The sequence below is a fragment of the Microcebus murinus genome, chromosome 16 (assembly GCF_040939455.1).
Source record: "Microcebus murinus isolate Inina chromosome 16, M.murinus_Inina_mat1.0, whole genome shotgun sequence".
NCBI lineage: Eukaryota > Metazoa > Chordata > Mammalia > Primates > Cheirogaleidae > Microcebus > Microcebus murinus.
This window is the reverse complement of record NC_134119.1, coordinates 13,784,080-13,810,689: the sequence shown is the minus strand read 5'-3', so window position 1 is coordinate 13,810,689 and position 26,610 is coordinate 13,784,080. Positions and strand designations below refer to the sequence as shown.

The 26,610-nt window shown below is 51.2% G+C and overlaps 2 protein-coding genes across 8 annotated transcripts in view; both read right to left on the bottom strand.

The window, feature by feature from the left end:
• Nucleotides 1–810: 810 nt before the first annotated feature.
• SLC35H1 (solute carrier family 35 member H1) lies at nucleotides 811–13,516 on the bottom strand. Of its 4 annotated transcripts, none has more exons than XM_012742984.2 (10): nucleotides 13,411–13,516; nucleotides 8,418–8,793; nucleotides 7,873–8,023; nucleotides 7,220–7,283; nucleotides 6,452–6,524; nucleotides 5,744–5,912; nucleotides 5,553–5,636; nucleotides 2,981–3,156; nucleotides 1,739–1,868; nucleotides 811–1,388 (listed from the first exon to the last, which is right to left on the bottom strand). In XM_012742984.2, the coding sequence occupies exons 2-10, from the start codon at nucleotides 8,535–8,537 to the stop codon at nucleotides 1,258–1,260; spliced, it is 1,098 nt and encodes a 365-aa protein (XP_012598438.1). In that variant the 5' UTR covers nucleotides 8,538–8,793; nucleotides 13,411–13,516; the 3' UTR covers nucleotides 811–1,257. The 4 variants fall into 4 exon arrangements, with proteins under 4 accessions (XP_012598438.1, XP_075867014.1, XP_075867015.1 ...); XM_076010899.1 differs by lacking the exon at nucleotides 13,411–13,516 and adding an exon at nucleotides 13,185–13,206; XM_076010900.1 differs by lacking the exon at nucleotides 13,411–13,516 and having other exon boundaries at nucleotides 7,045–7,283; nucleotides 7,873–7,952; nucleotides 8,418–8,550.
• A 1,539-nt stretch (nucleotides 13,517–15,055) lies between these two features.
• ELMO2 (engulfment and cell motility 2) overlaps nucleotides 15,056–26,610 on the bottom strand; it is a 40,253-nt gene continuing 28,698 nt past the window's right edge. For 3 of the 4 annotated variants that reach the window (XM_012742974.2, XM_076010898.1, XM_012742980.2), the window contains 11 exons: nucleotides 24,337–24,459; nucleotides 23,884–24,018; nucleotides 23,187–23,291; nucleotides 22,983–23,091; nucleotides 22,216–22,352; nucleotides 20,899–21,062; nucleotides 20,690–20,802; nucleotides 20,401–20,508; nucleotides 19,525–19,607; nucleotides 17,882–17,959; nucleotides 16,265–16,599 (listed from right to left, as the gene is read on the bottom strand). In XM_012742974.2, coding sequence (XP_012598428.1) covers nucleotides 16,399–16,599; nucleotides 17,882–17,959; nucleotides 19,525–19,607; nucleotides 20,401–20,508; nucleotides 20,690–20,802; nucleotides 20,899–21,062; nucleotides 22,216–22,352; nucleotides 22,983–23,091; nucleotides 23,187–23,291; nucleotides 23,884–24,018; nucleotides 24,337–24,459 — 1,356 coding nt within the window. In that variant the 3' untranslated portion in view covers nucleotides 16,265–16,398. Of the gene's footprint in view, nucleotides 16,600–17,881; nucleotides 17,960–19,524; nucleotides 19,608–20,400; nucleotides 20,509–20,689; nucleotides 20,803–20,898; nucleotides 21,063–22,215; nucleotides 22,353–22,982; nucleotides 23,092–23,186; nucleotides 23,292–23,883; nucleotides 24,019–24,336; nucleotides 24,460–26,610 lie in introns of all 4 variants that reach the window. The other variant, XM_012742975.2, reaches the window with a different exon arrangement.

Below are 26,610 nucleotides of genomic sequence, written 5' to 3'. Positions count from 1 at the left end.
CCAATCTCATTAGAATAATTTTATAACAAGCCCCATCCTGGTCCCCACCATGGACACCCAGTGTCCTCTTCCAAGGACCATTTTTCTCCTGGATTTGGATAGTGGTGGCAGGTCGGACTGGGCTCTGGGGGCTGTAGTGTGGTGCAATGGCGCCACCTGCTGTGAGTGGCTAAAAGCACTACTGCCTGGACCGCCTTGGGCCCCCAAGTCAGGGCCCCCAGCCTTTTGGGAGCAGGCCGGGCAGGGTTCAGAGCAAAGCCCGTCAGAACCAGGTCTTGTCCGCTTCCCATTTCAGAGGGAGGACTGCAGTCCAAAGAAGAGTCCAAGGGAGGTGAGCGGAAGCCCCAGGTCCCAGGGGGCCATAAACCCTTCCAGGAGACGGCCGGATCAGTGATGCAGGCGCAGGGACATACAGAGGGGCACAGGCCTGGATGCGAACCCTAGCCTGGCCACTCATTTTAAGAAGATCTTTACCTTTACTAGGCTGTGGTCTCTTGGTTGTTAAAAGGATTAAAATAAACTTATGTAACTGTTACCAATACTGACTCGATTTTCCGAGTAACTTTGAGATAGACATTATCCCCATTTCACCGACTGTGTAGTCTCCAGAATACAGTGCTCAGTAAATATTCATTTATTTCCTGCCTGCAGGTGTGCAGGGCCTCAAGGAGGGGGCACTATGCTGAACAGGAGGCCTGGCTTACGACCAGCCACTTGAAGAAAGCCCCGGGCAGGGAAAGGAGGGAAGAGGCCAGGCGCACGCTGCCCGCTTCATGGCCCCACACGTCCAGCAACACAAGGCAGCCAGTGAACCGTGAACCATTTATTTCAAAACTATAAATAAATCAACTGAGAAAAGCCGCCCGCAGGTGATGAGGCCCTGACCTCTCCAGGTCCCCTTCCCAGTTGCTCTGTAGGCCAAACCCAGCCCTCTTGAAAAGCCACTATGCCTCTGAAACCAGTCTTGGCTGCCAGAGCCAGGCAAATGGTTGGGAAGAACCAGCCCACTTCCTTCTCCTGCTGCGATTCTAGCATAACGTGGTCCCAGCTCCCGCCTGGTCCCGGACTGGCCCGGTGTTCACTGCCTGTTTGGCCAAGCTCCAAAGGGTGAGCTAGGAGTGTGGTCAAACCCGGGTGACTCCCTGGCCACTGCTCTCAGCTGCTGTGAAGAGCCACCTGGGCTCTAAGCTGCTGGCAAGTGTTTGCAACAGGATGGGATGCGGAGGGGTCTGCTTGCAAGCTGCTCCCTCTGGCTGGTCACAGCTGCCCCTGGGCCACAAAGTACTCGTCCTCCTCATTGTCATCTTCCTCCTGCTGGCTGTTCCGGAGCAGCAGCTCCAGGTCGGGGCTGGAGCCCAGCCCCTTCGAGGGCTTAGGGCCACCATCACCTTGAGATAGAGAGAGGCCACAGTTATGAACCCAACAATGGTTTTCTTGGTTTGCCCTGATTTGCATGTGTGCTAATTCAGGTGCCCACCCACTCTCTGGAGATGACCCCTACATCTTCCCAGGAGTGGCGGTGGCAGAGCCACCAGGCACTTCCCGAATAGAGCGACAGCCGATGCAGAGGCAGCTGAACCGTGGAGACAGCCACCAGACTGGAACTGCCCTGGGGAGGGCAGGAGCCACCTGGCTCTTCCTGGCAGGGCTAGGGCTGGGTCAAGGGGAAATCAGAAGTGCTAAGAGTCGTGGGGGAATGACATCAGAAAACAGGCTCCTGGAAGGGGCTCTGGGTTACCTCTGGAGTGCAGGGCTTTGAGGGCAACATGCAGGGATATTCCCGAGAGGCAGAGGGCAAAGCCCAGCCAGTTCAGGAGGCTGATCTGATCGCCCAGAAGATGAGCTGCCAACAGCAAAGTGCAGACTTCCTGGGGGCAGAGAGGCAGGAGGGGGAAGGGGTCAGCAGGAGGATGTGGCTCCTGTGCACGGAGGGTGCAGGGCAAGGCCCCGGGCACTCTCGTGAGACCCATCTGGACCCACCCGAATCCCTGGGCCCAGGCAGGGCAGGCTTGCCTGCAGGGCAGGAGGGCCAGTGTCGAAGGCCAGCCCATGACACTCCCCTGCCGGCCTCCCTTTGTGTCACTGAGATGCACCTAACGAGGAGATCCTCACAGAGTTCTGTCAGGAATAAAGAGGCCAGATCCAGGGCTGGGGACGCAGGTGCTGGCCCACGCCACACCCACAGGAGAAGAGCTGCCCTCCAGAAGGCCCTACAGGTGGGCAGCCCCCCGGCTTCCATGTGAGAATACAGTGCGACACTGGGCTGAGGACACAGACTGGTCCCAGGGTCCTTGGTAAACAGTGACTGCAATGGGGCTGCCGAGGCAATGCACTCTGAGCAGCACAGCTGAGCCTCCTTGTTCTGCGGGCAGCCAGAGCCCCGTGGGGAGGCCTGTGTTTCCGGGTTAGGCTCATGTTCAGTATCAGTGTCTGCCTGGTCAAAGAGAAAACCCCCTCCAAGGCCTGAGCTGGGAGGAGTTGAGACTCAGTGGGGGAGGGGGAGGAAGAACTAAGAGGAGGGAGCAGGGGGGACGGGGAAGAGAACTGCCAGGTGGCAGCAAAGCAAGACTGACTACCCATGGCATTCCTGATGTAACTGTCCCTGACAATGCCCACAGCAGACACTGCTAATCAATCGTGGAACTCTCTACTAATGAGTGTGGACAAGGGCTTCTCAGCCTATGGCTCCAGGCCCAGGCCACTGCCAATGACCAGAGCCGGCATTCAAGGCAAATGATAAATGCACCCCAGCCCTAGCCGGGCTTCCCATTCGAGAAGCATGATCACATCCACTCACAGGCCTGTGGTGACGGGGAGTAGGAGAGAGGAGCACAGCACTCAGCACGGTGCTGGCACCTAATGGGGCACTTCTGGGCCCTCCCCAAGGCCCTGGTGCAAGTGCAGGGATGGAAGCTGCTGCCAAGAAACCCTTAGGGGGATCCCCTCTAAGACAGGACCAGGGTCACCCCCAAGTCTGTACCTTAAAAATACCAGCAATGGAGAGAGTGAGGCTAGAGGTTCTGGAGACCAGGAGGAACTCAGAGAAGCCCAAACCAAAGGCGAGAATCCCGCCAAGGAAGAGGCTCCCAAGTACCCGCAGGAGCAGCCCTGTGTCCTGGAAACGGAAGATTTTCTCAGATGTGGACAAATGGAGACCTGAAAGCAACGGAGAGAGAGCGGGAGGCCGGGTCCTGGGCTGCCCGGCTGGCCCGTGAGCCGGATGAGCTCTGCCGCTGTCACCGCGAGTACTCACGGAGCGCCTGCTGACTGTCTGAGGCCGAGAGAAAAGATGGGAGGTACAAAGTCTCCCAGGAGACGGCCTGAGACTCGGAGAAACCAGGGAAGCCTGTGATGACTCGTCTGAGCCTCCAGGCTGAAGTAGAGGGGGACAGCCCCACACGGAAAGTCACGGATGGAAGTGCCCTGCTCCTTCAGACAGTTCTTACCTACTGGTCTTTGGGAGGAGTTGGTAATTTCACTTGGCCTTTGCAGCTGGGACAACCATGGGACAAACAGAGGCAAGGCAGCCCATCAAGTTGGGGACTAACAACGGCCTGGTCCATTGGGGAAGTTCCTTGGTCTAAATTTCAGCTGGGCCACCTACAAGCAGGGATAGAATTCTACCCCTACAAACCTCCATTTTAATCGAGGTGGGTTAAAATTGCTATTACAAAGCTATGGGACTTGGGCTGAGATATGTCCCTTTTCTGGACCTCAGTTTCCCTTTTGAATGAGAGGACTGGGACCAGACTGGTGTTTCTCAAACAAGCAGTGTAATCTGATGAACATTTCCCCCAAAGGAAACACACAGACATATAAATAGGTGATGGAAGCCACGGCTCCTGGCTCTAGAAACACACACACATGCACGCAGCCCCCAAATTTTGCTTAGACTGTCAGAGGAGCCACAGCCCCTCCAACAGTGTCCAGCGGACAGCATGACTCCCCGGGCCCCTGCCACAGGAAAGGCCCCAACTGGGCACAGCAGAGATACCCGTGGTAGCTAGAAGCTGGATGTGTGCTTTGAGATTTTTGGAGGGAAGGACCAAAGAAATGCAGAGTGACAGTCCTCCCACCCCAGGCAAAACAGCCCCACAACGCAGGACATCTTGTTTGGAGCTGGGCTCAGCAGTACTGCAAATTGAAGGGAATTCGGGGAAAAGCAACGTAAGTAATGAAGGTGCTTGGGGGATTAATTTACCAGAAAAGATTAAAGGAGCTAAATCCATGCAGCTTTGCTAAGTGACGGCTACCATGGGCTTTCGGATGAGGTTTTGCAGAGATGGGGCACAGTGTAAACACCCAGGAAGGGAGGGAGAGTGCAGCGTCTGGTGTGAGGGGGTACAAAGGAGGAATGGGGAGATTTGAAAAAGGAAAAAAAAAACAAAACCAAAAAACCAGGCCCTGAACGGAAGTTTCCTGGACAACTGGCTGTGGAATAATTTTCTCAGGGAGGTTGGAGACGCTTCACTGCTTGAAACTTAAATGGATGTGGGACAGAATTTTCTGTAACAATCCTGAGGGCAGATGGGATTCTGGGAGGAAGGATAAACAGACAGGGAACAAAGACTAATCCCAAAACATCAGAGAGAGGAAGTGGCACCGCGCCCCCAGCCTGCACAATTCTCCCTGCCTCTCCTCTTCTCTGGAACGTGGCGTGGAGCAGTTCGGTGGAGGGGACGGCTCCCGTCCCCAGGCTCCTGCGTGCTGCCCTGGCTTCCGGCCCCTGGAAGCCCATGCTCGGCCCGCACTCCTTGAACATTTAGCCCAATGTTATGTGCCTGGACACAGTGAACCTCCTGTTCCCCTTCCTGTCGCCATGCCTCCCTCCGACTGCCAAAATCCACTCCTCCAAAATATGTCATCTGGGAAGCCTTTCGGACTTGCCTCACTACTATCCTGAAACAACTCACGACAATTCTTCTTAGAGCCAGCATGCACAGCAGCTACGAGTAGGGTGAACCACTCGGAGCCAGGCCGCTGGCTCCCAATCCTGGCTCCTTTATGAGCTATGGGACCTTGGGCCTGTTATCCTCTCTGTGCCTCAGTTCCTTCCACCTGCAAAGCGGGGATAATAATAGCACTGCCACACAGGGCAATGGTCCCCGACCTTTTTGGCACCAGGGACCGGTTTCATGGAAGATAATTTTGCCTCTGATTGGGCGGGGCCACAGGTGTGTGCTGTGGGTCATGCACAGCCCACTTCCTAACAGGCCATGGACCGGTACCGGGGGTTGAGGACCACAGGCAGGATTTTGGGCAGATTAAATGAGCTACTCTGTTTAAAATGATAAGAATAGTCCTGCTGTTCTTTAGGGCTCTGTACATATTCACTGTCATTATTGCTCCCTGGGTTTTATACATGCTTTCCATGTAACATTTACCATGCTGGATTCTAGCCATTTTGTTTACATGTCTGTCCAGTCCCCAAACTATGTGCTGTCGGGAAAATGGATCTCAGTAACCTCTGCAGCTACCACCATGCTGGGCTCAGAGCAAGGATTTGGGACCTGCTATACTGAGGTGCCCCCAAGGTGGATGGCCCAACATACCTTCAAAGACAGCAAAGAGAGGGAAGAGTCCCAGGAACATGAGTGGCTGCAGGTGGAACATGGTGTCGATGGGGTTCTGGAGGCCTGCAGGGTGGGGGCAAGGGGTCAGTCAGATCTGGCTGCCCCTGCCCTGCTTCCACCCTGCCCACGCCCACGCCCCTCTGTCTGGGGGTTGGGTGGCCTGTGCTCACCAAGTTCAGCCTTCTGCAGGAGTATCTGTGTGAGGGTCCAGCGAATGCCACCAATGAATGAGGCCCCCAGCACCAAGGCGAAGCCCTCCATGTTGAACTGTGTGGACTTGTAGGTGAACATGAAGAGACCCCCAGCGATGAGGAGGACCACCAGGACCAGTGCTGCGCGCTAATAGGATGGGGGAGAAGTGGCAGCTAGCTCGGGGGTCTTGAAGATCAAGAGTTTATCACATCTGGAGTTTGGGGGCAGCAGCCAATTTGGCTGTCCCTGGGCAGGAAACCCTCTACCCCTCGGATCCCAGACAGCACTAGCCCACGCTGTGTGCAGGGCTGACATTCAGCTGAGATATACCCAACATCCCCACTGGTTCTCAATACTGAAGCACTTTCTGGCGGCTGTCCTTGGCCTCCAGTGGCCCTCCCTCATCCCTGGAGCTGCCAAACAGGGTCGCTGCCTTACACAACAGGGAGCTCCCAGCCCCTCGAATATGAGTGCTTTCACCCTCAGTCATTACCCCACCATACCAGTTTCTAAGTTTTCTGAATATTGCCCTGCATCTAGGTCCCTTTTCAGAAAAGGGAGCTACTGCCAGCTGGGCTGGGCCTGTCTCCTCTGTCACACAGAGTGACAGGCCACTGCTCAGACTCTCTCTTTTATTCTTAGCATCTGTGGGGGCAGGAGGGACAAAAGGGAAGCTGGGGCCTCACCAGCTCCTCCAGCTTGAAGATCAGAGAGAAGATCAAGATGAAGAGGACAGCTGAGGATTTGGTCATTGTGTACCTGGAAGGGAAAATTGCCCACAATGCACTGCTGGAGCACACCATGGAGAAAGGAGCCCAGAGCACAAATCAGTGGGCTGGAAAAGGGGGCACTCCCTGACTTCCCTGAGGGCACTCTGGGTACAAAGACCAAAAGGAGCCGGCCTAAGAAGTCTGGGCTGATAAGCAACCTTTAATCAGAAGAAATCTCTGACTAGGCGGCCTCTGATGACCACCAGGGAGAGGAGGCTGCAGCTCTGACGTCAAGCGAGCTGAGTTCTGTCCTTTACCTCCCCCCCAGTGGACAGCAGGACGGGGGAGGGAGGGTGGGAGAAGAGGGCAGGAAGAGGAGGCAGGGACTGTGTTTCTGAAGCAAAACATCAGCGAGAACGACCTCGTGCCCACATGAGGCTCCGCTGAGGCCCAGCCACCCCCACCTGCTGCTTGCTGCTTGTTCTCCCTGCCTGACTGCTGGGGCTCCGCATGAGCTCCCTGGCTCCCCCAGGCAGACAGGCACAGCATCCCCTCTGCGCTGGGCTTACGGAAGAGGCTGGCGACTTCCAGGAGAGCTGCTGGGTGCAGGGAGGAGCTGAGAAAGCAAGGGCTGGTCCCACAAGTGGAGAGTGGCTGGCCCATCGGCCAGGTGTGCAGACAGCCAGCTGAACAGACAGAGAGCTCGAGCCTGAAGGGAGGTGACAGGGTGTGGCCGGTACTCACAGAGAGACGGTGATGTAGAGGAAGCTCCAGTTGGACAAGCCCACGTCAAGTGCTGTCGCCAGTGCTGTGGAGACAAGGGGCCCCAGCAGACAGTGTGGGCAGTCAGCACTCAGCCAGAGGAGACCAGTGGTGAGGCACTTGAGTGTCCCCCACTTTTGTTCCTCCCTGGCTCCTCCTCTGGGGCCCTCAATCCTCTTCCACCCAGCAACTAAAAGGTTAATACCTGGCTGGAAAGGCAGAAGGGCTGAAGTCCATTCTGATTGGCTGGGGCCTGTCATTCTCATTTGTTAAATACTTTGCTTATCTCCCCAGTGAGGGGTATTAATCTGATCCTGTCAACAACCCTCTGCAAACCCTTCTCCCTCAGGAGGGAGCACAAACACAACAGGAGACCTGGGCCTCCAGGACCCGACCCTGTGGACACTCTCATTTCTCACTTCTCCCACCTTTTCCCCATTGACTTCTCAGCATCCTCAGACACTTCAGTTTCCCCTCTGACTCCATGAGCTGCACTAAACCTTCCTGGGCCACGAGCACCCCTCCCCGCAGGACTGGCCAGACAAAGAGTGTGTGTGTATGTGTGGGGTCTCTCCTGTGCTTCCCCAGCAGCCCCCCTCCTGCCCTGCCCCGCTGAGGCCTGCCTCCGCACGTACCTGTGGGAGCCACCCTTCTGAGGTAGTCGGTCCAGCTCAGCACCACACGGGCCCTGTGGCTGGAGCACTGAACCAGCGCCCTGGACAGGGCAGAGAAGAGGAAGATCACGGCCAGGTGCAGCATCGTCATGAAGAGGGGGAAATGGAAGCTCTGTACGGAGCCCAAAGCAGACACCCCAGGCTTGGTTTCGATGGCCTGCCCCACACCCGGCTCCCTCCCACAGAGCCACGGTGGGCCAACAGCTGCATCTGTGATTAAAGTACTGCAGCACTTCTAGGTGGAAACAGCTGTTGCCTTAGCCCCCAAGTTTCCCCAGCTCATCCCTCAGCACCTCCCCCTCTCTCTGATTTTCCCCAATCCAAACATTTAATGGAACCCCAGGGACAGCAGGCTTGGAGGGCCCTGTTCCACCACCAGGTGTGAATGGCCTCTAGTTTGGCTAGTCGAAGCCTTTGTCCTCCTGCTATTAAACATTAGGGGGATCGCAGCCATGGCTCCAGCCACCTTCGTTCCAGCACCCTGCACCGGCAAGGCCTCCAGTTACCTTTGTCAGCCATTTGTTGTAGAAGGTGATGCCGATGGAGAAGCAGTAGTAGAGAAGGACCAGCCCCAGAGTCAACACCGCCTTCCACACAAAGGCCACGTCCAGGGCCCACCTCCCCATCCGTGGAAGCTGCCACACCCTAGCTCCTGGGTCAGCGGGGCAGGCACCTCTCTTGAAGACAGACTGGGAAGAGCCCGCTGAGATGGACCAGGACTTTCAACAAGAACGTCTCTTGGCTAGGGGAGTTCTCTTCGCCTCCATGATTCAGAATGGTCAACAGAGCCCTAGGCGGAGTCCTCACCTAAGGGGCTGGTGGCCTGAGCTGACCCTTTCCATGGTTAACTGGATGCAAGGCCCACAGGCTCCAGGTCTGCTGCTACAAAAAAGAAAATTCAGCTCTGGAGGCTCACACAGAAACGTGCCCCTCGCAGCCACAGGTGCCAGTGAAGGCCACGTGACTCCAGGCTCCTGGGGTCTGCCTCCAGCCGTCCCCAGCCCACAGGGGGCAGGTCGGAGCAGCCTGGGCAGCAAGGAGCCCACACCCAGCACAGGCACTCACAGATTCCCATGCCATGTCCACTCTTGTCACTTTAAGCTATTCTCCATGAACTGCCACTAAAAGTGACCTTTTAAAAACATAAATCTGTTCATGTCAGACCACTGCTTAAAACGCTCTGGCACTTCCAGAACTTTTCTGATAAGGACCCAAACTCCTCCTGGGACTCTCAAGGCCCTGACCTGGCCCCTACCAGTTTCTCCAGCCTCAGCTCCAGGCTCTCTGGGCCCTGGCCCCAACGGCCACCTCTCAGTTCCCCAAACACACCAGGCTCTTTCCTGTCGCCTGAAGGAACTGAAAGAACGCTAAGCCCACCCTTCGGTCCTTGCTAATTGATCCTCATTGTCAGCTTCGGGGTCGCTCCCTCGGGCTCCCCATCCCCCCTGATCAGTCCCCTACAAGATACAGGTGGCTCTCGCAGCTCCCCTACTTCTTCGTAGCACTCGTGCAGGGCCTGATCTGTGTCTGACCCCTGCGAGGCTATGAGCTCCACAAAGACAGGGACTAAGGTGTTCACGTGCCTTTGCACACTGGGCATATTGTACATTCTCCATTTGGTTCAATGCTCAGGGACAGAGCATGCACATAATGTTCAGGGCACTGATCTGGACTTTACGACTTAAAAATGGACTAGGAAACCAATACCGGTTTTGCCCTAACTCTAACAACTATCCCACAGAGGGGGTGCCTGCCTTAGAGTCTTGCGAAACTAAACCACTCCCAGCCTCTCTACCAATCCAGGCAACCCTAAGAGTGCCCAGAGCATGCCAGGCTCGGGGAGACTGGGCAGACCACCTGTGCCTACAGGGGCACTGGGTCCAGCATTACACACCTGCTGCAGCCGCGTCCCCTCTTCCCCTCTTTGAGATGTTACCATTCTGTTGAAATGCCACCTCCTTGAAGCCTTCCTAGAACCATCTGATCAGACAACCCTCCTCCTTCCCCACCGCCAGTCCTTTCTGCGGGGAGTGACTGCATTGTGCTCTGTACCCTGGAACAGGCGTTATCATCTCCCGTACTCCAGGGTTGACAGGGAGCTGGCATAAGGCTTTGCCCAAAGGTCTCCCTAGGACCACAGTTCTCTTCAGAGGAGCTGTGGAAACCTATGGTGGTGTTTTGGGGGATGCTCCTGCCATTTAGTGAGCAGGTACAATGAAGGGGCAGTCCATATGACTAAGAATCATGCATCCTGCATGACTTTGATACTACCTAGGCAAAAGACCAGAATCACCTGACCTCTAAGTGTCATTTTAGGATAATAAAGGCAGTTGCTACAAAATATGTGTAATAAAAAGAGGGTGTTGAATCCAATGGGTTGAAAGTCACTGTCCTACCTGACCTAATGCAGTCTCACTCCTTGAGATGCCTTCTGTAAGCTGACGTGTCCCTACTGTATACCCAGCTGATTCCTCATGAACCCCAGAAGCATATCCAACTGCCATCCTGACCTCTTCCCATGGATGTCTACTATCAGGCATGTCACACCCAGAGTGTTGGAAACTGACTCCTGTTTTCCTCACCTGCCCTCCATCTGAACCTGCTCCTCTTCACACTTCCCACTCCAGCAAACGGCACCCCCACACACCTAGCTGTTTAGGGAAAAAAACCTCTTCTCCATCCTTGATTCCTCTCTTTCCCTCAGCCCACATTCATTCAACAAACACTGTCACCTCTACCTTCAAAAGTAGCCCAAATACGACCACATCTCCCAACCTCCACTACTATCATGGTGGAGCCACCAACCTCTCCCCAAATGACTGCGTAGTGTCCTACGTGGATCTTTCTGCTTCTCCTGCAACTCCCGCAGTCAGACTCCTGTTCCCATAGCTAGAGAGCGGGGCACATGGGCACAGATCTCAAGACCCACATTCTTTCCTCTACACCAGGGCTCCTCAATCTTGGCGTCACTGATATTTGGGGCCAGATGATTGTTTTGGGGCAGAAGATCTGCCCGGTGCACTGTAAGGTTTAGCAGCATCCCTGGCCTCCATGTACTAGATGCCTGCCGCATCCTATCCCCTCACCCCAAGCTGTGACAACCAAGAATGTCTCCAGATATTGACAAATGTCACCTGGGGATCCCAACTCTTCCCTGTTGAGAACCACTGCTACCCTATACAGGTAATCACAGGGCATGCTGGCACTAAGAGAGTTTTCTTCTTAGCACTCTCCCCCCATGGGTCCTTCCTGTGGCTTCCAAGCTAGGGCAGTCTGTTCACCCTTCTGTGAATCAACTTCCTGCGCTTTCTGCTGCGGTTCCTGCTCCAACGCTGCAATGCCCCCCTCCACTGTTCAACTCCTGACCTTCCTTCGCAGACCTAGCCCAGGTCCCCTACCTCGATGAAGTCCCCATGACTGCCCTAGCCACAAGGAGCACTGTTTCAAAGTTAACTCATTTTCTTATCAGCATTCAGAAGGTCAGCTATTCACAAACATTAAAGCCAAACCTCAGCCAGAAGGGCCCTTGGAAATCATTTAGCCACGTACTCAATGTGCATTTATTAAGCACCCCGTGTGACTAGCACTGGAGGTACAGACATGAAACTGATAATGTCCCCATCCTTATTTTATGATAAGGGAAACCAGGCTTAAATAATAAATGGTCTTTTTGAAATCTCACTTGGCCAGGAAAAGAATTCCACATTCTGCCTCACTTTCCCCCAGGGAGCAGCTTAGCTGAGAGCAACAGCATGATGGGTAAGGCTGGTGCATAGCTATAGCACATGCTCCCCTCAGTCTCAACTGTAACATGGGCAGTGTAATTTAGTGCTTAAGTGTGGACTTTGGAGTTAGAAACCTGGGATCAAGTCCTGGTGCCTCCACTTACTACTGTGCCGCTGCCATAAGTTACCTGATCTTTGGATTCAGTGTGTCTGACTGTAAAGATGAAATCATCTGTCTCCTGGAAAGGGTAGTCAGAGGCGTCAGGTAGAGCACTAAGTGTTGGCTCAAGGTAGGGGCTTATTCCCCTCCTGGTCCCCTGATAGTGAAACTACCCCAGAGGGCCCTGCACTGCCAGCCCCACTCTCTCACCTCCCGTCCTTGCTTCAGCCTGCCTCCCCTGCTCCAATGAGTTACCACACCCTCCCCATTGACCCTTTAAGAGTCAGGTTTCTGTTCTCATCTTATACAACTGACCACTTCCTCATCTTGGAACAACCTTCTCTTAGATGCACGACACCATGCTCTCCTGGCTTCTGCTTTTCTAGATTCCTTGGTCGTCTTAGCTGTCACCACCTCTTCAACTCAACCTTTAAAAACCGGGTGCCTGAGGCCTGGACCCTTGTTTCTCTTCTCTGTCTTAATTCTTACCCTTAATTCTTACCTCATCCCACTGAATCAACTTGCCAATAGTTTCTAAATTCTTCACACCAGCCCTAACCTTCTCTGTGAGTGCCAAACTAGTATATCTAACAGCCTATTTGGTAGCTCCACTGAAAATATCTAAAACTTAAAATGTTCTAAGATTTTTTAATTATTCCTCATGCTCCCAACCCAAAGCCATTTATTAAATATCACCAAAATACAGCCAGTTACTTAAGCCAAACCCAAAAATCAGTGATGAAGTCATCTTTGACCACCATCTTTCCCTCATTCCTCATATCCTGCCCTATCAGTTCCTCCTTCAATATACTTCTTCAACCATCTACTTCCCTTCACCTCCACTCCCACCACCACAGACGGAGTCACAATAATCTTTTCACCTACTGACTGCAACTGGTCTCCTAATTGGTCTCCCTGTTTCCTTTCCTCCCTACAACTTGGAATCCACAAAGCAGCCAGAGACATGGCTTAAACACACAAAGTAGCACATCATGCCCTTTTAGGGCTAATCCCAACTCCTCCACACAGCCCAACAAGGAAGTTCTCCCACGATCTAGCCTCTGCCCATCTCTGCCACCTCATTCGCCTACCACTGCCCCCAGCACCTGCCACGGTGGTCTCCCGCTATCTGTCTAACACATCAAGTCTGTGTCCTTTGTACTTGCTGTTCTCTCGGCCTACAGCATCCTTCCGCATACCTTAGCTTGGCTGAAAACTATCCCCCCCACCATCCTCGTGGCGCTTCCCACCATGTGACGTTTCCTTGTTTGCTCACGTGTTAACTGCCCGACCCACCCCCACCGCGGGATGCGGCCTCTGAGGGCAGGGCCGCGTCAGATTCTCGCTGGGGTCCAGGGCCCGGCGCGTCGCAGGTGCTCAGTAAATACCTGACGAACGGGTGCGGGGCACACGCCCCGCAGGAGGGAGCTTGGAGACCCCTGTCCCCCCACAGACCGGGAGACGCAGGCCTGGGGAGCGGCAGGCGCACGGGCGTGCCCCACGACGCAGAGCGCAGAGACCTGGTGGCGACCCAGCTTCCCGGCTCCAGCCCCCACCAACCCCCCGCCCCCGGCCTCAGGGAATGCTCAGGAGTCCAGCCGCGAGGCCACTCACCTCCACCTGGGGCGCTCCAGGCAGGGACTTTCCCGCCGGAAGTGCGAGGCCGGCGCAGCCGCCACGCCATGGGAGGGGAGGCAACTTCCGCCGGAAGCTACTGAGGGGCGGGGCGGGGCGGAGCCGGGCCGGGGCGGGTCTTTCTCCAGGTCTCCGCTGAGACCTCGCGCGGCTCCCTTCCTCCAGGAAGCCCGGCTGGCGCTGAGCACAGTCCTGTTTTGTAATTGTGTCTCCTCTGCTCAAGCAGGGATTTGCTCTGGAGCTCTGGTTCCTACTAGCGTTCTGCATCCAAAAAATGGTCACTTGTTGTTTTTTCCTGGACGAATCGTTTTTCTCATGCCCAGTCCAGCGCTGGACAACCATGGAAGGAACCACGAAGATAAGTATCTCATAGGCTTTTTCTTCTGGGAGCTCAAGCCAGCTGGAGAGTGATGTCAGAAGCACTAAACTTTAAGACTTAAGAGATCCAGAAGTAATAATAAATATTCATGAAATATTTTCTGTATGCCTGAAACTTTATAAGAATTATCCCAATTTCAATAGCATGAATAAGGGGACAGCACCTCAGGTAGAGGAATAGAAGAATCCTAACGGAGGGGGTGAGAAAGATCCAGCCTTGCTTGGAGCCCAGATTGATTGTGGTTAAAGTAGTCAAGGGGCAGGTTGTAGTGGCCCCAAAATGCCAGCTAGGGAGTTCAGATTTTCTTCATCTTGCAGGATGGATTAAAAGGGGCAGCATTTATGGACAAAGAGACCATAAGGCAAGGGCAAGCTAGGGTTGCACATCCGGGCCCAGTTTTGTGCTGTTTGCCTTCCTTCTCCAGCCTCCCCCTGGGCTCTCTGGCACTAAGATGGCCTGCAAACGTGGATCCTTGCAAAAAATTCAGCTGGGCTTCCTGGCCCCTCTGAACAGAAGGCTCAAGGCCAGAGTGTAAGCAGTGCTTTGTGCAAACTGCTGCTGTCACTGCCGCCAGCTGGCATCATACAGGCATTAGTTCATTCAGTGCTTCCCAAGCACCTACAATGGTACCCATCGCTGCCCAAGGTCTTGGCTTTATTCAGTCCTCGAGGCCTGTATTGCATGCACTTTCTATGCCTTTTGAAAGAGCTTGTCTTTACCCCCTTCTCTCTCAGAGGCAAGAGAAAGTATCTATTTTCACCACCGCCCTCATTTAAGCCTCCTAGCTACCAAGGCCAAGGTTTGGAGCAACAGCCTAAAACACCAGCTGGAAGGCTGGGCACTAAGCACAGGCAACACACAGGGTGAAGACCGTGTCTTCTTTGTAAGGCACAAGTACTCTAGCTGTTCCCTGGCTGTGTCCCTGGCAGGGAGAAGAGGGAGGACATGTTCATGGGGGTTTACAGTATGCCGTACCCTGCTGTACCCAGCAGGGCCAAGCAGAAAACACTTTGTCCCAGTGCAGCAATCTGTGAGCATCCTTAACCAGCAGGTGTGTGTCTGTGTGTAGGGGGGTGTGACGGAGGGAGGGTGAATGATGAGGAGGAAGACTCTTGGAAGGTGGCTAAGGGCTCCAGCTGGAGCTCTCCACTCTCCCAGACACACTGAAAATGGCTTGCCAAGGTGAATTTTTCACCCTTGGGCAGGGACGAAGTACATAGAAACAGCTGCTAATAGGAACTACAGTTTGTACATGAAAGAGTATTTATTGAAAACATGGTTACTGACAGGAAGCTCCTGGCTACTCTCTGGTTACAATCTTGGCTCACAACTGGAAGTGTTACATTTCCCCCCCCCCCTAAAATTCTATTTTTTCCCAACATTCCATCCTAGTATGGGTAGATCTTATATAAATATATATACAAGTCTGTATAAGTATGGCCTATAGTAAAGAAAATATATAGTACAATCTTCATTGGGTAGTACCTACCATGCCAGGCTACCAGTCCTGTATGCCACTGTGTTAACGTACATCCAAGGAGAGAGGCTGTGTGTGTGTGGTTTACAAGTGCTGCAGCACCAGGGAAGCCCCATTGGCACAGCTGTGGCCTCAGCCAGTTCCCTGAAATCATGGCCAATGGCAGAAACCACAGCACTAAAAAGGAGAGGAAGGGAAGGCAAACTTCCTGGGGTATGGAAGGCCAAAGGAAAGCAAACTGGAGGGTTAGGTGGGAGATTTCTCCCCGAGGAAGGAAAAGATAGAAATGTTGGGGGAAGGGAGTAGAATCTAGTGACCTTACCACAGTCTAGGCCCAGGCCTCAGCTGGGCTTTCCCTGCAGCACTCCTGGAGACTAACAGGGCAGGACTCAGCCTGGAGGTCCTTGACTTGTCAAGCAGAGACTGAGAGCTTGTAGGGAGAAATTTCCATCTGCCCTGATATCTGCAAGGGCAAGAGATATGGTGGCTCTAGAAACTAGAGATGTTAGAGCCAAACCTCAGTAGCAGCAGCATCCTGGCACCATATGAGACTGGAGTGAGCTGTCATCAACAAGACAAAAGCAAAAGCCCAAGGTATCCACTATGCCAAGGCCCAAGGCCTGTACTTAGATCTGAGACATAGGCATGTCATCCTATGTCAGTCAAGTCAGTCACTCCAAGCCTCTCAACAGGCCCAGCACATGTGTCCTCTGCAGGTAGCCTTTCCTGGGCCAGCACTTGCTCACATGGGAATCCAGCTAACCAGAGAGCAGGCTTAGGAAGAAAAGGTAATTGGCTGTTGTTAAGTCCATTTCAAGAAGCAGTTTCTTGGGCTGGAAGGCAAGGGCATCTGCTGTTCATTCCTCGTGGCCCAATCCCAGGCTTGACGGTGATGGGGAGGGCAGAGCACCCTGCCTTCATGACTCTTAGTGGACAGGGACCAAGAGGAAACTCTGGGTGGTCCAAGGTGGGTTTGAGGAATGGCTGGCATTTACTGGCCACCACAATCACTACGGATTTTATACAAGCAAAAGACAAGGCACCAGACTGTGAGTGTTTCTCCTGGGCCCCAAATCCCTTCTTCTGGGTACCAGTGTCTCTGGTTCCAGGCTCAGCCATAGTGATAGACAAAGTCATAGCTACTGGGCTCCTTGGGGACTGGCGGTGGGGCTTCAGGAATCTGGATGTTCTCCAGGTCCAGGAGCCGCAGCTTCATCTCCATGCTCAGCAGGGTGTCCAGGTCACTCTTGGTCAGCTCGCTGGACATGTCCTTCCCCAGAAGGGCACTGAGGCCGTCAATCCAGATGCAGTACTGTGGGGACCAAGTTGCAAAATGTCACATGGTGGCTCCTGATCAGGAGATCCTGCCAAATTCCCTCTTTTTTTTAAAATCCAGATTCCATTTTATTTATCAAGTTTACCAAGGTATAATTTATATATATATTAAATGCATAGATTTTATGCACAAGGTCTCCTTTCTGGTGGGACTCCCAACAGTCCCTTTTGGAACTATTCAGTATAGGCAAAATTGATGTGGAGTAATAACAAAGACAAATTAGGAGGTGATCATTCGCTTTTTCAAGAGATCTGGTTTTTATGAGGGGGGTTACGTTAAAATTTCTTAATAAGAAATATGACCTAAAATGCAATTAATGATAGAGCAAAATGAGATCTGGGTACTGGGGTATCAACCACCTGAGGTTGCCCTCAAAACTAGAAATGGGAGGGGGGAAATAAATATATTAGGTGAAAAAAGCAGGACACAAATCAGAATCCCTGTGAGATCTCACTTTTGTTTCAAAAAAAAAAAAAAAACAGTAAATTTAAAAAAACCCAGTCAATTAATGTTAAAAGCTAAGTACTAAAGAAACTGATGGGGAGGGTCTCGTGCTAAGAGGGAACAACAGAGAATTGTTCTCAACCCATCGTCCCTAAGTCCTGTACCCTCTGCTGCTGTTTTCTTTGTTCCAAGACTATGCTCACCTGGTTCCCCTCCTGCTTGTTCTTCATTTCCTCCAACAAAACTCCACTAGCAACTCCACTAGCTCAGGCCCCGCCCAAGTGTCTTCTCTTCCAGAAGCCCCACCTCCAGTTCCCACTGATGGCTCTCAGAGCTCACTGGGCACACAGGGTCTCAACTACAGGTACTCAGTTAATATTTAGTATCTTCCAGGGCTACACAGGGACCTGTAAGCACCTTGTCAGAAGAACCGGATCCATCTGGCTTCAAAACCCAGCCTGGATAAACTATAACATGTGACCAGGAGCCCCAAGGAAGGAAGATATGTCAAGTTCAATTGGGGTAGGTAGCCACAGAGAAAATGCAAAGGAGAGAATTTTCCTTATCCCAAGCAAATGAGTCATCCCTAGTGGACCATGTCTTTCTAATGACAACCTATGGCTGCTGCTGGAAGAGTAGTGTGGAGAGCCCAGCTCAGGGCTGAAGGGCCCATCACGTGGCAGATCCTCAGTATCCCACAGGCTTCATGATATCCTGTGGTCACCTGCCTTGACTGGGACATTCCTGTTCTGCCCACACCTCCCCTCCAGGTGGAGAGTCACTCTGCCGTCTGAGGCTGTGCCATAGTGCTCACCTCATACTTATTCGGTGCAATGAAGTTTAAGGTCTCATCAGGGTCATACAGGATAGAGAAGGCCAATTCTAGCACTTCCTGAAGGAGAAAGGGTTTCAGTTACTTAGAGCAGTGAACAACCTGGGCTCTGCACACCAAGATCCTGGCCAAAGTCCTGGTAGCTTGGCATCATTATCAAATGTGATTGAGATATGATGTCATCCAGGCCCCTAGGCATGCACACAAGTATGGCTGGAGACAAGGCCCTGCAATAAACAACCTTAACTTACCTACTCCTCACCCAAGTCACACCTAAGATGTGGTGATACTTTCAAGATGGGGAAAAAGATCGTTTTCAACACTCAGAACCCTTGAATGTCTGAGTTCATCATGGTAAGTTATCCCAGAAGTTTTTATTTTATGTTACCAAGATGACTGATTCTTCTTTTTATCAAGCTGTAATTGGCATAGGAATGTCTTAACAGTTTAAAAAAACACAACAAAAATTGCAGACAAAGATGGGACAATTTGAGCATCAACAAAATATGTGACTCTAATGGACTGAAACAAACATAATTTGCTTAAACCCTTGAGTTCATAAAAATAAAAAACAAAACAAATACAAAATTGGTCATACTGAATGATACTGGGAAACTAACCCATTGGTTTGAAGGTATGTACATAAAGGAAAAATCAGCATTTATCCTCTTTTCTTATATTAACTGTACCACTGGGAAACCAGCAGTAGATAAGGGCAAGTTTCTCTTCAGCTAACAAACGAAAAGGAATGTCTACATTAAAATATCACTAGTTTGCAAACCTCAGTTTACTAATGGAATGAGGCATTGAGCATCAACGGTCTGCTAACATCATAAGAAGAGAGCCAGCTAGATGTTATGTGCCCCTTGATAGAACATAACACCATCTACGACACAGTCTTGCCAAAAAGATGTCAAAGCTGAACTGGATCAAATCTCTCTGCCAATTTATAGATCTAGGACAGAGGAACAAGTTAAACTACACCACAGGGAGACAATCAGCAAAATTCAGACGCTGGGAAACTACCAAACAAGCAACCTGGTTTCTTCAACTAATAAACTGCAAAGAAAAAAAAGGTGGAAAAGTTGGAGGGGAACTTATGAATTAAGTATTTTAAAAGGCTAATCACAATGTGTAGACCTTATTTGGATTCTGGTTTAAACAAGATAGGTATGATTGTGTGTGTATATACATATAAATGTTTATATATTTTTATATAGATATTTATAAGGCAATTGGTAGAAATTCAATGTCATAGTTAATATTAAAATAACTACTTTTTATTTCCTGTTAAGCATGATGGTGGTATTGTGATTATGTTAAAGAGTCCCTATATTTTAGAGATATACACTAAATATTTACGATACGACACTTGGGATTTTCTTCTAAGTAATAGGGAGAGGAATGAGTAGATAAGCAGACGTTGCCATAGTTGCTGAGGGTAGGTGATGCGTACACAGGGGTTCTATCTATTTCTGTGTATGTTTAAGATTCTTAATAAAACATTCAGGAATAATTTAAAGAGAGGGAAAGAGACCAAGCATGCACTGAAAAAGCCCAGCACCAATTGTATGTACTCTGTAGGTATCACTATGGCAGCCACTCAAACTCTCCTCTCCACTTACCTTGTTCTGTTTCAGAGCACTTTTCTCCTTCATGTGGGGACAATCTTTCCCAGTGACAATGGCCTTAATGTCTGCAACAGGAACTGATAAATGATGGACATTAGTCTCTGGAAGCCCATGCCCAAGTTGGTCAGTGCTTGCGGCAGTGCTGGAAGGAGGCCCTGGGCCCACAGCCTCAAAGGGCTGTATCAGCTCAGGCAGGGTGAGGGTCTAAGGTGGCTCTGGACTTGTTCCCTCCTCCCTAGTCACTTCCTGTAGACCATGGCCTGGTGAGGCTGTGTCAAAGCTAACTGGGGGTCACTTCAGGGCTCTTGACTTTATCTCCCCAAGGAATGGGGCCTTGTACACTCATCTCACTTCCCCTTCACAATAATGGAGATGAAAATGCCACTATAGCAAACAGCAGTAGCCGCTGCTGACAGTTATGCTTACTACCTGCCAGCCACAACATGCCAGTCATACAATCCTCTCAGGAGGAGGGAAGTGGGGCCATCATCCCCTTTTTATAGAAGAAGAAACCAAGGCAGAAGGGAGAACTATCTCGCAATTAATTAGAATTCACAACTAATTTGGGGCAAAGTCAGGATTTGAATTCGGCCAGTCTGGCTTCAGAGCTTCTGCTCTTAACTGCTGCCTTTCAACTTGGTCTCGAACCACCCCTTATGATCTACACACCACACTCACAGCTGTGATCTCATTAATTCTCCCAGCAACCCTGTGAGGCAGGCCAGGAAGAGATGATCTCTGGCAGATAAGGAAACAGGTCCAGAGAGATAACGAGCACAAGCCCAGATAATCAGTTTGAAACAGCAGGGCCAGAACCAGGTCTCCAGATGACCCAGGCACCATGACACATCAGCAGAGAAATGAACCTACTTTTCTCCTGAAGGGATTCAAATGTCACCTCCCCTTGAGGGTTGTCATCCAAGTCACCGTAGTGCAGGACCTTGTGGTTCAGTGCCAAGCGGCAATACCAGAACCGCTCTGGAACACAAGGGAGGCCAAGCAGGTGAGCAGGGACAGTACTGGCAAAGGTCAGGGCACACAAAGGGCAAAAGGGCCACCTGTGGCCTGCTTGCTCCCTGCAGGGCCACCCAGGCAGCTCCTCTGGGCACTAGGAAGTGTGGTCAGTCAGGACCAGCCTCCGCCCCACACCTCCTCTCACCTTGCCTCCGGCGGTTCCCAATTTTCCGGAAGCTGCTACCCTCACAGAGCCGGTTCAGGCGCTGCTGCTTGATCAGCTCGAGGATCTCAGGCTGGATCTTCTCCCTCAGCTCCCTGGAGTGCACACGCACCGGGGTGAGAGGAGGTCATGGGGACAGTGGCACTCTGCAAGGGAGGCAGAACTGGTGGCTGCCTCTGGGATGGACTTACACAATTGGCGGGGACTGGAAGTCATCCTGACTCATCCTCTCTGACTGTCGCAGTCGCAGAATCTCAGAGTAGCTCAGGCTACGCAGTTTGCTCTTGAACTGATCCAAAGAGTTGGGTTTGGAGGGCAAAGCTCGGGTGATTTGCTCTCGGACTACTTGCATAACCTAAGAGGAAAAAAAGGCAACCAACTCACACCATTTTTCTGATCAATGGACAGGTCAATTCTGGAGCACCAAGCTCTCTCCTACCCCAGTGTCTTAAGCAGACAGGCACCACGGACACCTGCTGGGTGGATAAGGTACACCTTCTCAGGTGGTTATTCAGATCAAATGACTGACAATGACATTTGCCTTATTTCTCATATATTTCAATTAGTCAACAGTGTGGGGAAATGAGCCTGGGTTTTTGGAGTCAGAGAGAAATGGGTTCAGATCTTCACTCTGTCCCTTAATCTGTTCCTTGAGCAAATCACTTAATATCCTCAGGCCTCTATCTGTTTATCTTTAAAGTGAGAGAAAGAAAGACACATCTCTGATATGTGCTGCCATAAAGAATATGAGATGCTGCAAAGAAGGCAAGCACAGTGCTCGGCACACTGTGGTGTGTTTAAAAAGTGTTAGCTCCCCAAAAACAATAACTGTTAAAAAAAAAAAAAAAGGATACCACATTGCATGTGCAGTATGATCTCACTAATGTAGGAAAAATCCAGAGGGAAAAACGACTAGAGGAAGATACAAAAATGATTGTCATTGGGTGGTGGAATTATAGGTGACTTTTTCTTCTTTATACTTTCCAAATTTTTTATGATGAGATGATCAACTTCAAAACACTCAACCCCTAGATTATCAGCTTCTGCGGGCCTGGTGCGGTGCTCCACATAGACTGGGTACTCAGCAAGCACAGAGGGACGACTGTCGATTAGGCACCCATGATGTGCACACCCTGCCAGTCCACTGCCACCCCCTAACATTCCCTGTTCGCAGAACTACGGCAGCGCCTGCACACAGGGAGCGCTCGATCAACCACAGCTACTCTCGCTATGCTCCCTCCTTCCCCTAAGGAGGACAGGAGGGGCAGGTGCTGGCTTCAGTGGGCAAATGAGGGCCTAGGGTACAAAGGAAAGGACACCTGCTCAAGGTTACAAGGGAGTAACAACCAGATGGGACTGAGCTCTCCAATGCCTCAGTCCTGTGACTCAGCACTGCAGACCGAGCTGCTTTTCCAGCTCAGGGATTCTCTAGGCGCTGGCCAGCTGTCAAGAGACTGCTGTGTGACAGTCTCCTTCCACAGGCCTCAGAGCAGCTCAGTGACACTGACCTTGTTGAAGTCCTCTGCTGTTGCCCTCATCTCCTTCCAGGTCTTGTTCAACAGCTGGATGCAGATTCCAAAGAGCTCTTCAAATGCTCGGTCATGGGTAAAGAACATCGGGTGGTAGTCGTTGCGTCCTTCGTTTGCTGTGGAAGTAAACAGGGAAAGGGTGAAGCCTCTGCCTGCGGGGGCCTGGGAGCTCGTGTCCAGAAACTGGATTCTCTGCACCACAGTGCTGAGGAACAAAAGCAGACCAAGGACTGTGGCAAAAAGGAATGTGGGTTAGGCCTTTCTCCCACTTCCTTAGCCTTCTTCTCCAGGGTGCTTTTTCTTGGTCCCTCTCTACTCTGTTACAGACTCAGCAAGCCCTTATCCACAGATGTGGGGAAGCTTCTGAACATAGCTCAAGTTGCCAGCTCAAAGCAACAGCCATGATTCCTATAAACAAGGATAAGATGAATTATCAGGGCCATGCTCACTCCTGTAATTCTAGCACTTTGGGAGGCCAAGGCAGGAGGATTGCTTGAGCCCAAGAGTTCAAGGCTGCAGTGAGCTATGATAAGGCCACTGCACTCCAGCCTGGGCCACAGAGCAAGACCCTGCCTCTTAAAACAAAACTAACAAAAATAAAACAAAATAAAAAGGTGAATTATCAGTTTATGCAGTGATTTTTCAAAAAAGCCAAAAAACCCCACACAAGGTTGTCCAGTCCCACTGACAACTGGCTGTTTATAATCTCGAGTGTCACTAGGAGGAGAGGGAGTGCAGAGACTTACGTAGTTCCCCAACCTGCAGGATTTCACAAAGCATCTTGGTGAGCTCGATGGCACTGCGGCCAAAGGGGCATTCGTGTTTGTCTTCCCGGCTGCTGTTCTCCAAGACGATCTGTGGAGAGAAGAGGAAAGGAAGGATCTGGGAGATGAGGGAGGAAACCAAGGGACGTGGCACCAGGACTGAGAAGGCCAGCCCCCCGCCCTTACCCGGATGTAGGTGTCCTGGTGGAATTTAGCCAAGTACAGCATGTTGTCCAAGGCCAGCATTCCTGGAGGAGTTTGGGTGAAGTCCATGGCTGGGTTGATATGGTTCTGGAGAAACACAGTTTGAGACTGAGTAGTATCCCCGTGTGCGATGTGACATGAGGGGGGGCCCTCTCATCCTTACTCTTTAAGCCACAGCATGTGGTGCCCACCTCCGTCCCAGCTCTTTCCACACGCCTATTTCTACTACTGGACTGTGAGCCCCCGGAGCACTGGATCATGGCTGCTCATGGCGTATCCTAGTGCCTACCATGCAGCTGGGCACTGAGGAGGTGTGCAATAAATACTTTACCAAATTAACCCCATCTACAAGCCATGCTCCATCACAAAATATTCACGGTAGCTTTGCAAAGAACCTAGCTGTTTTGGTGAGAGAACAGGTCCCCTCTCTACCCACCTCAGCTGACCTCACTAGCCCTCCTACAGATGGATTTGTTTCATGGGGCCAAAGGCTGCACATAAACTCGCAAACCCGCCACCACCAAAGCAAACCAAGCATTGGGGCCACTCAAGCTTCTTACTGCCATCTATTCCAGGGCCACCATTAAGAAGGAAGGGCTGCCAGGGCTCCATCTGGGTCGGCCCTCTGACTTCCCGTCAGGGGGAAGGCCTACCACCATCTACACTTTGGGGTACTTACAGTAAATCCCAGCATTTTGTAGTCCTTTGTATACATGGCTTTGCGTTTTTCGGTCCCACTCCCAGGGACATTGCTAGGGTCTGACTCTGCATCAAATGCAATCCTCCTCAGTTCAAATATAATGTCTCTTTGAGCCTGAAAGGTGAAACAAACAGTCAGCAGGTGAATTAGCTAGCTAAGGGAAGAAAGGAAAAGAACAGTAGGTCAGGCTTTTCTGGCCCAATCAATACCTTAGGAGGCATCACCTCTACCATAGCAGGACAGAAATGGCCTTGGCCCATATAGAGTCACTCCACAGGTACAAATCATGCTAGATTTTCCAGGGCAGATACAACCACTTCTGCAAAGACCAAGCACAGTGCCTGGCACGTAGTCTAAGGGGGACTATACCACAGCCAGGAGAAAATAGCACACAATGTTAGCCAGGAAAGCTCTGCCCCACTTAGCACCTACCTGGTCATTGGGGTCCATCTTGGTCATCATCCTTTCTTCTAGAAGGTTAAAGGTCAGGACTTGAAGGACATACAGCTGATGGGCCATCTCAGTTTTGATTGGGCGGTTCCCTCGGATCACATGCTAGAAAAAGCAAAGGCAGAGAGCAGGGAACTGAACTGACTGTCCCTTTGGCTTAAGAGCAACATCAGTGCTAGTGAAAAAGGAAGTGTGCCAGGCAGGGAACAGAGCTCTCCTCCCACACAAGGGGACTTCATGTTCTAGAAGGGATGAAGCATGAACAGGCTTGGTTCAGGCAGATGATTCACTGCATGCCTGAATGGCACCAACCCTCCTCTGCGCTCCCCTGGGCAGGGGAAGTGGGGTGAAGAGCAGGGCTGCACCGGCCACTCCGCCAAGGCTGTGGCAGGGAACATCGGCAGCTGGGCCCTACTCCAATCAGCCACCCCACAGGACTGCTAAACCCAAGACGATGGGTAGTGTGTGTGGAGGGAAAGTCGTTTTTCCCTTAGAAAAATAAAATATTTTGGATGGCTTCGCCCTGTGGAGGGGCTTTAGAAAAGGTCATTTTCTTTAAATGATACTGAGACACCTACACAAAGGAGAAACATCTAACTCTCCCACCCGGCCCCTCACACCGCCCTCTTCCCCTCTCACCGCCCTCTTCCCCACTCCTCTCCGACACCCATCCCTCCCTTCTCCCTAACCCCTGTGTCCCCTACACCATATGTCCCTCTCCCTCCTCTGACTCTGTTCTCCCCATTCTCTGTGCCCCTACCTTCCCCTGTCGGTTCATCACCTCCCCTTTTGTCCTCTGATGCCCACCCCTACTTCGGCCCCCTCATTCTCTCTCATCTTCCATCTGTCCTGGTTGGTCAACACTTGGTTATGCTCTTGTCTCTCGCTGTCCTGTTCTCACTCCCACCACATCCTGCTTTCCTTCTTGCTCTCTTGTACTTCTCGCCCGCGCTGTCTCACCCACCATCATGAATCCTGCCACTCTTGGTTCCTTCTTGCCCAAGTTAGACCCCTGCCTAGTTTCCCACATGTACCACCTTTGTGTCCTTCACGTTCTCTTACTCAGTAGCTCTGTCTCTAGAGCTGTGCTGTCCAGTATGGTAGCTACTAGCCAGATGTAGTTATTTGCATTTCAACCAGTTAAAACTAATTAAAGTTAAAAATTTGGTACCTCAGTCACATCCGCCACATTTTTTTTCACAAGATTATACTACTTCCTGACTCATCAGCCACATTTTAAGCACTAAAGAGTCACATGTGGCTAGTGGCTACTGCACTGCATAGTGCAGAGACAGAACATTTCTATTAGCACCCAAAGTTCTACCAAATAGCACTGCTCTAGAGCTAACTCTAGAAGACTATTTTTTAAAAGCTTCCTCTAACTTTAGATCAGCTCACTCTAGAGCTTCCTCTGGCTCTGGATCAATCTCTTTAGACCCACGCAATCCAGTTTGGTAGCCACTAGGCCCGTGAAATGTGGTTAGTCCAAACTGAGATGTGCTTTGAGCATAAATGCACACTGGATCTTGAAGCCTTAGTATGAAAAAAGAAAATCTGAATATATCATTAATAATGTTTTATATTATTACATATTGAAATGATAATGTTTTGGATATTTTGGGTTAAATAAAATATATTATTGAACTTGATTTTTTTAATGCTGCTACTAGAGAGTTTAAAATCATGCAAAGGGGCCGGGCGTGGTGGCTCACGCCTGTAATCCTAGCTCTCTGGGAGGCCGAGGTGGGCGGATTGCTCAAGGTCAGGAGTTCAAAACCAGCCTGAGCAAGAGCGAGACCCCGTCTCTACTATAAATAGAAAGAAATTAATTGGCCAACTGATATGTATATAAAAAATTAGCCGGGCATGGTGGCGCATGCCTGTAGTCCCAGCTACTCGGGAGGCTGAGGCAGAAGGATCGCTGGAGCCCAGGAGTGTGAGGTTGCTGTGAGCTAGGCTGACGCCACGGCACTCACTCTAGCCTGGACAACAAAGCGAGACTGTCTCAAAAAAAAAAAAAAAAAAAAAAAAAATCATGCAAAGGGCTTGCATTATATTTCCACTGTTCAGCCCTATTCTAGATCTCTTTGCCAGTTGTATGACTCCAGAGCTCTCCCTTCTCTGTCTCTTTCTTTCTCTAGATCTGTACTGCCCAATACAGTAGTCAAAAGCCACATATGTGTATTTAAATTTAAACTGAAATTAAATCACAAATTCAGTTCCCCAGCCACACTAGACTCATTTCAAGTGCTCAAG

What these genes read in the sequence shown, in the direction of transcription:
- SLC35H1 (XM_012742984.2), bottom strand. Translation starts at nt 8,537, where the DNA reads ATGGGGAGGTGGGCCCTGGACGTGGCCTTTGTGTGGAAGGCGGTGTTG. An exon ending in TCTTCAAGCTGGAGGAGCTG is followed by an intron (nt 5,913 to 6,451) that starts GTGAGGCCCCAG and finishes CCATCCTATTAG; the next exon opens with CGCGCAGCACTGGTCCTGGT. An exon ending in TCTCTTTGCTGTCTTTGAAG is followed by an intron (nt 3,157 to 5,552) that starts GTATGTTGGGCC and finishes CGTTGCTTTCAG; the next exon opens with GTCTCCATTTGTCCACATCT.